The sequence below is a fragment of the Bos indicus genome, chromosome 10, assembly GCF_029378745.1.
Source record: "Bos indicus isolate NIAB-ARS_2022 breed Sahiwal x Tharparkar chromosome 10, NIAB-ARS_B.indTharparkar_mat_pri_1.0, whole genome shotgun sequence".
Classification (NCBI taxonomy): Eukaryota; Metazoa; Chordata; class Mammalia; order Artiodactyla; family Bovidae; genus Bos; species Bos indicus.
Window position 1 is genome coordinate 101,352,081 of NC_091769.1, and position 13,359 is coordinate 101,365,439.

The 13,359-nt window shown below is 45.7% G+C and overlaps 1 protein-coding gene across 11 annotated transcripts in view; it reads right to left on the minus strand.

Annotated features, from left to right (window-relative positions):
- EFCAB11 (EF-hand calcium binding domain 11) overlaps positions 1-13,359 on the minus strand; it is a 173,259-nt gene that overhangs the window by 143,356 nt on the left and 16,544 nt on the right. For 9 of the 11 annotated variants that reach the window (XM_019969374.2, XM_019969379.2, XM_070798012.1 and 6 more), the window contains exons 4-5: positions 5,655-5,756; positions 4,617-4,707 (exon numbers count right to left, since the gene is read on the minus strand). In XM_019969374.2, coding sequence (XP_019824933.2) covers positions 4,617-4,707; positions 5,655-5,756 — 193 coding nt within the window. Of the gene's footprint in view, positions 1-1,329; positions 1,931-2,295; positions 2,485-4,616; positions 4,708-5,654; positions 5,757-13,359 lie in introns of those variants that run through there. The other 2 variants (XM_019969376.2, XM_019969378.2) reach the window with 2 other exon arrangements.

Here is a 13,359-nt window from a genome sequence, read left to right on the forward strand (position 1 = left end):
ACACTTGCTCCTTGGAAGAAAAGCTATGACAAACCTCAACGAAGGTGTGTCTAGTCAAAGCTACGGTTTTTCAGTAATCATGTATGAGTGTGAGCGTTGGGCCAGAAAGGCTGAGAGGTGAGAACTGATGCCTTTGAACTGTGGTGTTGGAAAACACTCTTGAGGGTTCCTTGGACAGCACGGAGATCCAACCAGTCCATCCTAAGGAAACCAACCCTGAGTGTTCACTGGAAGGACTGACGCTGAAGCTGGAACTCCAATACTTTGGCCATCTGATGCGAAGAACTGACTCACTGGAAAAGAGCCTGATGCTGGAAAAGATTGAAGGCAGGAAGAGAAGGGGATTACGAGGATGAGATGGTTGGATGGCATCACTGACTCAATGGACATGAGTTTGAGTAAGCTCCGGGAGTTGGTGAAGGACAGAGAGGCCTGGCGTGCTGCAGTCCATGGGTTGCAAAGAGTCAGACACAACTTACCGAGTGAACAACAACAGGTCTCATGCCTCTTAAACTTCTGCCATTTGTAGTGGGTAGGGGAAAAAAGGAGTTCTTCAAGGACAGAATTTCCTAAGAATTTCTTAATAATAATAATAATGAAACATCATCTAAGATATAGCTTTAGCTATTTTAGTACACAGGTATACAAGTCATGATTGTCAGCTCTAAGTGAAAAGCAAAGCTGTAAGATTCAAACGCTGAAGGAAGCTCGGGCTTTTCTTTTTTTGCTGCACCAGGCCTGTGCTGTGGCAGGTGGGATCTTCAGCTGCAGCAGACTCTCAGTTGCAGCATGTGGGGTCTAGTTCCCTGACCAGGGATCAAACCCAGGTCCCCTGAATGGGACGTGGAGTCAGCCACTGCACCGCCAGGGCGGTCCCCCTAAAATCTGAAATCCCAGTCGTAAGCATTTACGATATCTTTAGAGGTGATATAAAGAAGCACTCTTTGTGTGAGTCTGTGTGTGTGTGTGTGTGTTTACACAAGATACCACCTCTTGGTTTAAGACAGAAATACAACTCAAAATCCTTCCCTTGGTAGAAAACTTCCCTTCTTAATTTATAAGAAAAAAGCTATAATTAGCAGCCCCCAAGCAATCAACCATTAAAAGTAAAACCTCAAAACTGCTTCCCTCAATAAAAGCCAACAATTCCATAAAACAAGAGATGAAAGCAGATACAGAAAAGCTTAGAGGAGACACTGTAAAATAACAAGATACAGCAAAATAACAAAATGAAACGCAACTTCAGCAGGTATATAGCCCAAGAAAGAAGCATAATGGGAAAATAAAGCCTAACAGGAAAAAAAAAAAAAGACCACAATGGACACAGGACAAAGGAGAACAGACACTGTTGAAAATATGCTGAGAGGCGGGGTAAACCACGCAAGCCAGAGAAAACAGGTACCGGCTTCTCTCACAAAGCGAAGTGTCACGGGGGCAAGCACTTCTGAGAGAGGCTCCTCCTGGTCTTCGGAAGTCTCCTGGGGAAGAACTTGGCAATCGAAGAGTTGAAGGTTGTGGCATCTTCTTTCATCCTTCAAACCGCAGGCGGCTGGTCTAACCGGAAGCCCCGTCTCGGGCTGCCTCCCTACGGAGGTCTTCAGACATCCGCTCTCCCCTGCCCAACGGGGAACCTGGGCCTGAACCGCACTCACGCGGGGCACCTGAGTCAGAGCCGTTCAGGCTTCTCACAGCGCCCAGCCCTAGAAATGTGACGTCTTTCGCACCACGGACACCCCGGCAGCTGCTCTTCTTTTCCCTTCTCTTGAAAACTATTTGCCTCCCTGAAGTAGAGACGTGTGGACGTCAGACAGTTCTGTTCCTCCAGCCAACTTCAGCTTACACACCGAGGAAACGTCTTTCTCTCTTTTGCTGTCATGATTTCATTCAATTCTTATCGGGTATCAATAATCCTGCTTCAGGGGATGTGGTGCTATAAATAATATTACAAACGTGACTTTAAGCAGGCTGGGTTCGGTTAACTACAAGGCCTTGTTCAGTTGTTAACTGCAGTGGTCTCTAAACTCTGACCATCATCCTAGGAAGTACAGGATTTGTGGGCATGAGTACATGTCTATGCATAGATGATGTGGACATGTGCTACAATATTCATACTTTATGTTCGTTATAAAATACAGAAATTTGTAAAAAAAAGATAAAAATATTTCACTTATTCATGGCAAATGAGTTTTTGCCATCACTCAAAATTAAGAACATTTAACAAGAACAATGTGATTTTCACATAATTTATGATTTCTGAACATCTCGGTTGAATTCTTTGTGACTGAGTGATTCCAGTTTTTTTAATACTTTATTTATTATTTATTTGGCTGTGTTGGGTCTTCGCTTCGGCACGCGGGTCTTTTGAGGCGCACACACACTGTCTCTGGTTGCGGCTCAGAGGCTCAGTGGTTGAGGGGCACAGGCTTAGTTGCTCCACGGCACACGGGACGTCAGCTCCCCAACGAGGAATCAAACCTATGGCCCCTGCACCGCAAGGCGGATTCTTAACCACGGAACCACCAGGGAAATCCCAAGTTCAACTTGTTTTAATACTAGGTCTTAGTTAGACAGATCTAAACAGGAAATGGGCATCGTGACACTGAATCTCTCAGTTTTTAATTCTATCCGCTGATTATAAAAAAACTTAAGGGGTTTGTTTTATTTTGTTAACCATTTTCTTGGTATTGGTAATTGAGATTCAGCTCATAAATATTCATCTCTCCTGATTTCAGTTAGTTGCTCCTAACTTATCAAAACTATTAAATTTTTACACTGATACTTTTAAAAAATTGTGCTGTCCAATCACAATGCTTCCTTTTTTCCACAGATTAGAATACTCTGTTTCCGACTTATTGAGCATGCAAATATAAAGGTTTTAGTGGGTGACACATATTTTTAAAAATAGAATCACATTTCCAAACACCCATTCTCAAAAATGTTCTCCCTATAGCATAGGTTTCTTTGGAGAAGCAGTTACTTTCCCATTCACTGTTAAAACATGGCTTCTACCTTGAAAGGCTGTACTTAAGTGGATTTTTCAAAATTACATTTGTAGCACGAGGAGACAGCTCCTAAAACCGTTCAACACCCAAAGGTCAGCAAATGTGGACACCTGTCTTTTTGTAAAAGTAAAATGAAGTAATTCTTCATTCTTTTTGTGAAAAAGCACCACCGTGTGGCAGAAATACCCTGAGTCTCATTACTCATCCCAGAACGCACACACAGATACCACAGCATCTGAAAGGCCATGAAATTCTGGAGTAAACTGTGTCATACTGGCTTGGGGCACCTTGTCTGCACCTGGCTTGAACTCCTTTGCTCTTCAATACCTTGCTCAGTAATCTGCTTGCAAATGACGCAGCAAAGGAATTTCATATATGTCACTATTGATGGCAGTGAGTGTAGATTCTTACTTCAAATAACCTGCTTGATAATTTCTACTGAGGACTGGCTTCTGGTCAGATTTCATGAAATTACTTTAATCCAAATGGGAACACCTGCCAGATGTCCACCAATGTCTCTTCTCTCTTTCTTCCTCATAGCAGAAATTCCATTTGAGCTCACACGACTGCCCAAAGCAGAGACTACATTTTCCAGACCCACCTCTGCCTTATAGCTACTCATGGCCTTGGAACTTAGCTTCGGTCACAGGGATGTATGAAGAAATAATGGATAGCCTTAAAAAGAGGGGCCTATCTTTCTGCCTACCTATTTGGAACTCAGGTGTGATGGCTGGAACTTCGGCAGCCATCTGGAAGCAGGAGGGAGAGGCCAGGTGCTGAGGCAGCCAGAATAAAAGGGCAGGAATCTGGGTTCTTCACCACTGTGCTGCCCTCAGATCAGCCCTGGACTGGCTGTCTTTTGCGAGCTTTGTTATTTTGAGTTTTCTGGCTTTTGGTGCTGGACTGAACCCTAACTAACACCCTTGGCAACAGGTTGATGAGGAGCTCGTGTTAGCAGTCTGAACAGAGGCAGCTGTGTCAGTTCTCACAGCAGCGTGTGCTGACACGGCTTACACTCCTTTCCATCTGCAGTCTCCTGACAGAAACTGCTTTTAAGCATCTGCCCGTTTTGTCAGGATTAGTTTATAGAGACAGTGTGAATACAGTCTTTACGTCGTCTCTCTCGGGTGTGCGTGAACTGCAGCCTGGGTCTACCACTTTGAACACAAACGAAGGAGGGGCTGCCACCGATTAACCCAGCTCTACTCTCCACACGGCGCACAGGGTGCAACCCGCGTCTGATGAAATGCAGACCACAGGAGAACGCCAGCATCCACGGTAATATTAATGGAGCTTTGAGGGGGCAGGTCTGGCCAACACGTCACTACACAAAGAAGCTCTACTTTCTCTCTGCTTCTCTCCACCCCTACGAACAAATGATTTTTGCACCTTCCTGGTATGCAAGCACTGCACCCACTTCAGGGCTCACTGCCAAGGCTGTGGATGGACTGACAGCTAACTATAAAATTCTCCGCTGGACCATGACACTATCCTGCGACATGAAACCATCCACTAGTGAAAAATAACCATAAATGAGTGTTCTCCGTGAAACCGAAAACTTGCACAAGCCAACGGTAAAACAAGGGCGTGTATGCATAAAGACTGATGCCTTACCTGAATACCTCGAGGATAATCCTTTCTGATAACTTGGGAGCCACCTGCTTAAATGCTTTCTTGAAATCTTCCAGAGTTAAATATCCACGATCTATTTGAAAGCAGAAGACATAACATTCATGCACCACTAAAAGTCCTGTGAACTGCTATTTCAGCCATAATATCTGCCTGAGACTTTAATATTTAACCAGGAGAAAAGCAGTAGTCTACAGTTGATTTTACATGTAGGGTAATCTGAGACTGCCTCACTGGATTACCGGATTACTCTGGTATTACTCTAGTGATACAGTACGGCCCCAGGTGCTCCCGAAGCTTTCTTCCAGCCCCTCCCCTGCTGACGGCCTGAGTCCCAGGGGGAGGACTAAGAGACATCGTGCGCTAACGGCAGTGGGCTCCACTCGCTGCGAATTGCCAAAATAACTCATTCTTCAAAACGCACATTTTTTTTTTCTTGCTTGGTTTTAGGACTACACTCTTCTTTAGAGGAAAACCATTACAGAAGCCAAAATACTGAACCTGGACCCCACGAGTCTTTCAAGCCTGCGTTCCGTGAGGAGTGGGTCCAAAGCCACTCTTGTGGGCCACCCCAGCGTGGGAAAACCATTCCTCCATCACGTGTGGGTCAAAGGAGGAGTCAGAAAAAAAGGCCCTGTGGGCTCCCAAGCTTCCCTAAGTCGCTCTTCACCTGTATTCCCACATGGCCAGCCCCTCTGTGTCCCCATTAAAATGTAAGCAAATCTAAGTACAGTCAGGTTACTGCAATGCTGTTTCATCCACTGTAAAGGTCAAGAGTTAAGGCTGTGATGGAGGGAAAAAAATGTACACCAACATCTACCGTAACAGCTAATGAATATAGGAAAATAGCCTTCCAAGTATAGTATTTTATTGGGTTGGCCAAAAAGTTAGTTGGGTTCTCTAAGATGTTATGGAAAAACTTGAATGAACTTCTTGACCAGCCCAATACTAACTGAGTATATGTTCCCATCCACAGTTCCTTAATAACAATTGTTTATATCCAAACACTTTAAAGATACTTACAGTGCCTGTCAAAAGCCGTGAAGATGTGTCTTACTTCATTGCGATACAGTTGAGCTTCCTTCTTTTTCCTTACGATGTCTAAAAACTCCTTAAGTCGTATCCCTAAAAATTGGAAAAAAATAAGTTTACCAAAAATGACCGTCTTCCTCTTTAACAAAAAAGTGAAAGTGAAAGCGGCTCAGTCGTGTCCGACTCTTTGTGACCCCATGGACTGTAGTTCATGGAATTCTCCAAGCCAGAATACTGGAGTGGGTAGCCTTTCCCTTCTCCAGGGGATCTTCCCAACCCAGGGATCGAACCAGGTCTCCCACATTGCAGGTGGATTCTTGACCAGCTGAGTCACCAGGGAAGCCCAAGAATCCTGGAGTGGGTAGCCTATCCCTTCCCCAGGGGAATCTTCCCGACCCAGGAATCGAACCTGGGTCTTCCTGTATTGCAGGCAGATTCTTTACCAGCTGAGCTGTCAACATCAATGGAAAGTGATACTATCGCCCACAAATGTTATCTTGATTTTGGTAAGCAGTATTCATTCATACAGATCTCTAAAGCTGAAGAGGCACTTTGTTAAAAGCCAGGTCGGCCCCATATTAGCAACTAACCGCAAACATGGTGGACACTTCAGGAGCCCCGAGCCGCCTCTGGGAGCAGAGATGTTGGCTGTGAAAGGTGTGACAGTCTTCCCTCTGACGGATCTGAAGGACAGGGCTAAAACCACTGATAACAGAAGGTCTCCTAATTCCTCTTTCCACGGGTGTCTTTGATCCCTTTTTTCCTAGCCAGATGTCATTACGACAGGTTTTTCTCCAGCTGGGAGAGCGGGGCGAAGACGGAGTTTCTCAAAAGTCAACACCAATCGCACACCGCAGATAGAGGTGGAGCGAACATTCCATAAACAATAGAGCTGGCAGTGTCCCCAGCCTTAGGGACACCCCATGAGTGTTCTGCAGCCTCGGGCTCTGCTCCCTGCGATTCTCATAATAAAAGAGCCCAGCGTGATCACAGGAGATTGGATACTGCGCTCATGATGTCTATTAAAATGAATTCTAATGTGATCTTTGTAGTAGGCTTAAAGAGTGAAGCCAAGAATTTAAACGTTTTAGTGAACTGAGCCCTAAATATATAAAAAGAGCAGTTTGTTTTTATAAGTCAGGACTTCCATTTTAAAAATAGCCCCAAATCACACAGTAACCACATGCTAATTTTTAAGGACTTGCACCCTTTTCCTTTTGGTGAGGTATACTGAGCTACATACAGGTCCCAAAATGGTTTCAATTTTTTTTTTTTTTAGTAGAAAATAGTTTTCTAAATTTTCCATAGTTTTCTTATTTGCAGTTAAAGATGTAGAATTTGAAAAGGTCTGTCTTGGGGGCTTCCCTGGTGGGCCGATGGTTGGGACTTCCAGTGTCAGGGGTCAGGTTTGATCCCTCGTCAGGAACCAAGACCCCACGTTCCTCGAGGCCAAAAAACCAACATGTAAAACAGAAGCAAAACGGTAACAAATTCAATAAAGGCTTAAAACATGGTCCGCATCAAAATTTAAAAAAAAGCCAATCCATGTGTTTAAATGACCCTTTTATAGGACTGACTGTGTGCCAGGCACTGTGTTAAGCTCTGGAAACAGAAGGGGAAAGAGAAAATACAGATTTCCTGTGCCCAGGAAGCCACTTGTCCATTGGCGGAGACAGAGACTACGTAGGTTCAATTACAAATATGTAAATAATTGCAAACCATGACTTGTGCAAGGAGGGGAATAACAGGAGGGCGTGAACACGTCACAGAAGCCCTCCTGTCGGGCAGGTCGAGGCTGGGGAAAGGGAGGCTCACGAGGGAGGGGCCAGAGGTGCACTTGGAGCTGGTTCACTCACAGCAGGAAGCAACAAATGCTGTAAAGCAGTCACTCCAGTGAAAAGTGAGTAAAAAAATACAAGAAAATCAATTTCCTCCCTTACTTAAGTGTGTGTGTGTGTGTGTGTGTGTGTGTGTGTGTGTGTGTCACTCAGTCGTGTCCGACTCTTTGTGACCCCATGGACTGTTGTAGCCCACCAGACCCCTCTATCCATGGGATTCTCCAGGCAAGAATACTGGAGTTGGTTGCCTTTAAAAGCCTTTAAACTGTATACCAAATGATAAAACAGGAACTGAAATAATTGATATCAATAAATGACTATTACCATGAAAACAAACAAACAAAAAGAAATCCTCCTGTAGAGTGGATTCTGGTGAAGAAGAGATCTCTCACAGGAGGTAACACCAAGGCTAAGACCTAAAGGAAACTCCAATACTTTGGCCACCTGATGTCAAGAGCTGACTCATTTGAAAAGACCCTGATGCTGGGAGGGATTGGGGGCAGGAGGAGAAGCGGACAACAGAGGATGAGATGGTTGGATGGCGTCACTGACTCAATGGACATGAGTTTGGGTAAACTCGGGGAGTTGGTGATGGACAGGGAGGCCTGGTGTGCTGCAGTCCATGGGGTCGCAAAGAGTCGGATACGACTGAGCAACTGAACTGAACTGAACTGAATACCTAAATGGTGAGAAGGTACCAACCGGCTAAAGCCTCAGAAGAAGAGCACTCTGTGCGGCGGAATGAGCACGTGCCCGCCACGGGGCAGGAAGTGGGGGAAAGGAAGAGGCCCCTGTGGCTTGGCAGGGGTGAAGACAGGGCTGGGAAGGGAGGGAGGGGCTGGAACAGGAAATAATGTAGTTTTTATTTCGGTTGCAATAGGAAGTCAAGTAAGAAGTCTGGATTGAGAAGGGACAAGATCTACTTTAGAAAGATCATGGAAAGATCCCTCTGGCTAGTGTTTTGAAAAAGGACTAGGGAGGAAGCGAGATAGAGCAAAGGAGGCTGGTCAGGCTCCTACTGGCCCGACGGTGGTCAGGAGGGCGCTGGCAGCAGGACCGGGAGCGATGGGAGGCTCCAGACACTGCAGAGAAGACGGAGGGCTAGATACGGAGCACGCGAAAGAACATGCCAAGGGCGAGCCCTACGTTCCAGCTCCGATGGAGTCGCTTAAAGAGGAGTCGCTTAAAGAGAGGGGAGAGACAAGGGGAAGGGGGATGGGGGCGGCAGAGAGACGCCGCGGCGATTCGGAGGTGCGAGCGGTTTGATGCTTTGGAGACGACCAAGAGTGAGAGGCAAAAACAAGAGGCAGCAGACGCTTCGGGCAACAGGCGCGTCTCCTCGCACCTGCCAGCGTGCTTGGCCTGTGCTCAGTACGTGCGCACCGTCGGGAACGCGCCTCCGGACCGCGTTCCTCCACGGCACTCAGCCGTGCAACGATGCAGCTCCGCTCTCATCGGCCGCCTGGTGATTACCTGCTGCACGTTCACCGGAGACTCACCGAGAGAAGCACTGTCGTCAAATTTATCCCTAGTGTTCAGGAAGATAGTTTGCTTGTAGAAGCACTCCTCACATGCTGAATAAGTAAATAAAATCATGCGTGCATACTAAGTCACTTCTGTCATGACCAACTCTGCAGCCCCATGGATTATAGCCTGCCAGGCTCCTCTGTCCACGGGATTCTCCAGGCAAGAATACTGGAGTGGGTTGCTATGCCCTCCTCCACGGGATCTTCCCGACCCAGGGACTGAACCCACATCTCTTTAGTCTGCTGCGTCGGCAGGTGGGATTTTTATCACCAGTGCCACCAGAAGACATTTCTTCTATTAGAGTTTTCAGCAAAAAGCATTAAAACGTGTGTGTTTTAAATGCTCTTATACTCTGGACACTAATGCCAAAAAGTAGGTCACTATTCAATCACATGGCCAGCAAAATCATCATTTTAGAAACCCAGAATTGAGAGGGAAAGCAAATACATGCATAATATTTGCTTTTTACTTATTGCATCTGATTTGGGGAAATGATAAGAAAAAAAAAGCACAACTGCATTGTTCAATATGTGATACAGATTCACAAGGGAAAAAAAGGTACATGAGCGGGAATATCTTTTAAATTACATATTCAGAAGACTCGTCCCTATTTGGAGCTGTATAGTCAGGTCTTTATTTCATAATCTTGGGGATAAAAAGCAAATGTTCTTTACTATTTCCTAGGAGAAAATATATGTGGGTTTCAACTGCAATGCTTATTACCACTTGAAAAGAAGAAACAGGGACTTCTCTGGCAGTTCCGTAGTTAAGACTCCGAGCTTCTAACGCAGGGGGCCTGGGCTGGATCCCTGATCAGGGAACTAAGATCCCACAAGCCTCATGGCATGGCCAAAAGAGAAGAAAGAACCTAAAGATACAAATAACCCCATATATGTAATCAGTTCCTTCATACTGTTTTCCCACAGGATCATATGTTGACTTAAAAACACAACATCAAACCACATAAACATACCCTATAGCCTCATCCCCACCCTGCCTTTAACTTGTATTAATCTTCAATGGCAACACATGCAAATGCATTCAATGCCAATGCAAGTTTCTTTTCCAGAAAGGATAGGGCAGTTTCCATTCAGCTGAGTGCTGCAGGAGCATGATCACTTTCCAAGGCCAATGTAGAAAGGTTGGTTATTCCTACAGCTCTGTGATGCTCCCCCGTCCCTGGGATTCTCCAGGCAAGAACACTGGAGTGGGTTGCCATTTCCTTCTCTAATGCATGAAAGTGAAGAGTGAAAGTGAAGTCACTCAGTCGTGTCCGACTCTTCACGACACCATGGACCGCAGCCCACCAGGCTCCTCCGTCCGTGGGATTCTTAAACGTCTTACTGCTCTTTAAATGGCCTAGATATACAGTTTCTACTATGAGCTCCACCTGCTGTCACTGTATCCGAACCTAAAATTACCACTTCACAAAGACTCGCCATAACTCTAAATGCATTACCTGTGTCCACCCCTGGAGTGAAAGAGAATGTTCAGAACCTTCTAATTCCAAATACAAGGTTGAGCCTTCTGTGCAGACTTTTCTAATGATAAAAGTTACATAAAAACACCTTGCTGTAATTACACGTTAAGGCAACAACAATAGGAATCATGTACACCTGTGTGTTCAAAAATTGCCTAGGTCAGGTAATAGAGACTCGGAGAACAGACTTATGGACACAGCTGGGGCAGGAGGGGGTGAGACAATCGAGAGAGTAGCACTGAGCTATACACATGAGCAGAGAGCGAAGGGGAAGCCGCCCGCCTTGTCACACAGGGAGCTCAGCCTGGCGCCCTGACCACCCAGAGGGCCGGGATGGGGCCGGGCGAGAGAGGAGGTTCAAGACAGAGGGCGCTCCAATTAAAAATGAATTTTAAAAAACTGTCTGGGTAATGGACAGTTTTTTTGGACTCTATCAGTGGTTCTCAGACTTTTTTTTTTTTTTAGCTGTAGGAAAGGTTCTTCTTTATAAAAACAGGTAATCCCCCCCCCAAAAAAAAATAAAAATAAAAAAAAAAAAACACAGGTAATCCCACTGTGTAAAGATGAAGGCAAGGCATTCTGGTTGCAAAGAGGTGGGTTCCCTAGGCTTCCCTCTCCAGCAGCCCCTGGAAGTGCCCCAACAGGAAGGACCCAGGATCGAGGATCCTGCCTGAAAGACCACTGGGGCCAACGATCTTCATGAATCCTTCCAGACTCTGCAGCTCTGAGAGCATTCCTTTCCATCTGATAAACGGCTCTTGGCAAAAGGACTGTTCCTGTTCTATCATGAATGTATACATTCCTTTCCAAGCTACTTAATACATGTCATAGAGATATATCATATAGAGAAATGCCATCTTTTCTTCTTTTTTGTTTTTAAGCAATTGCCTAGGAGGGTAATCATCTTTCACCACAGGGGTGGATATATTCAAAAAAGTACAATAAAACTATATACATTTTTCCTTGACAGTTCTTTTTTCTTTTCTTTCTTTCTTTCTTTTTTTTTTTTTTTTTTGTGGCTCACAGTTCTAAGTTTCAGGGTCAGCATGCAGAAAGAAACCCTCTTAAAAAAGGAGTCATCTCGTTTTTGGCTATCACAGCAAGCTTAAACCCAGGAGAGGAAGGAGAGAATGACAGAAATGCCAAGTTATTTAGACTGGAGGTCTGGTCTGAGATTTAGTAGAAAAGGTAGGGCTCCCATCCATCGAGTCATATATTAATTTTTTTCCGGGGACTGAAAATGCCTAAAAATGAGGGCTTAAAAGGATTAAGTGGACTTTTAAAAGGTATAATGCAAGCCTTTTTAGTTTGAGACATAAAATTCAGATTATGATTTTTGGCGGACATGCGAGGGGGAAAAAAAGGATAAAATGTGTCTACATAAAAGCACTGGAAGGACAGAAGGGCTTTCCCGGCATCAACAGTGGCGAGCTGTACGGTCAGATGGGAAAGGAGATTCAGAGGACTGAGATTTTCTTCCATCCACACGCTTAAGAGTAGGGGAATGAAGAGAAAAGAGTCTATCTTAATGGAAGAAATCAAGTTTTACTATATCACTGGGAGGGAAACGAAGAGGAAGAGTGCAAGCAGAACAGAGAAATCTGAGCCAATAGGACCTCATTTCTACCAGGCGTGGACAGGAATCACTACCTGTTTTATTAAGTATATCTCCTGCTCACAAACCTTCAAAGGTTCCTCAGCATTAATGCTGCCAAGTCCTGATACCTTATTCTGGAATTTAAAGCTTCATTATTCCTTCCAGGCAAACTGGTCCCTAAATCTCCCCCTTCCCAATGCCCAGCTTCCACCAGGGTGACTCACTCTGAACACCACTCATTCACAGGTACGAACCGTACTCCATGCTGGTGTGGCATGTTAAATGTTCCAAGGAGGGTGGATTTCAACAGAACGACAGCTGAGAGTGCTCTGTTGTTGCTCCTGTTCAGTCACCAAGTCCTTTCCAACTCTGATCCCATGAATCGCAGCACGCCAGGCCTCCCTGTCCATCACCAACTCCCAGAGTTTACTCAAACTCAGGTCCGTTAAGTCAGTGATGCCATCCAGCCATCTCATCCTCTGTTGTCCCCTTCTCCTCCTGCCTTCAATCTTTCCCAGCATCAGAGTCTTTTCCAATCAGTCAGTTATTCACATCAGGTGGTAAAGTATTGGAGCTTCAGCTTCAGCATCAGTTCTTCCAATGACTATTCAGGACTGATTTCCTTTCGGATGGACCAGTTGGATCTCCTTGCAGTCCAAGGGACTCTCAAGAGTCTTCTCCAACACCACAGTTCAAAAGCATCAGTTCTTCGGCGCTCAGCTTTCTTTATGGCCGAACTCTCACATCTGTACATGACTACTAGAAAAACCATAGCTTTGACTCTACAGACTTTGGGTATGAAATTGGAAAGGGGCGCAGGGAAGAGGGGTGCTGTAAAATGAGGGGCAGGGATCTGAAAGAAGAGGGACACATGGGGTAGGGGGGTCTGTGGGAGAAACTCCACAGGGCCGGCATGCAGAAAGAGCCCCTCCAGAGGAGGAGTGTGGACCTGGCCTTTCCATTGCTGGCAATGGAGAGTGAGTGACAAAGCCCCTCCTCTCCACCACCAATGAACACCTGGGCACAGTGTAGAGACAAGACAGGCAGCGTCGGTGTGGGAACGGACAGTGTCTGCATCCTGGGCACAGTGTAGAGACAAGACAGGCAGCGTCGGTGTGGGAACGGACAGCGCAGGTTTCAGTCTAAACCGACATCGAGGTCTGCACGCACGCTGGCACCAGCAGAGCACAGGGCTGCCAGGAGCTGGAGGACAAGCTGGACGCCGCCACCTGCCGTCATGCATGCCACCTGTTC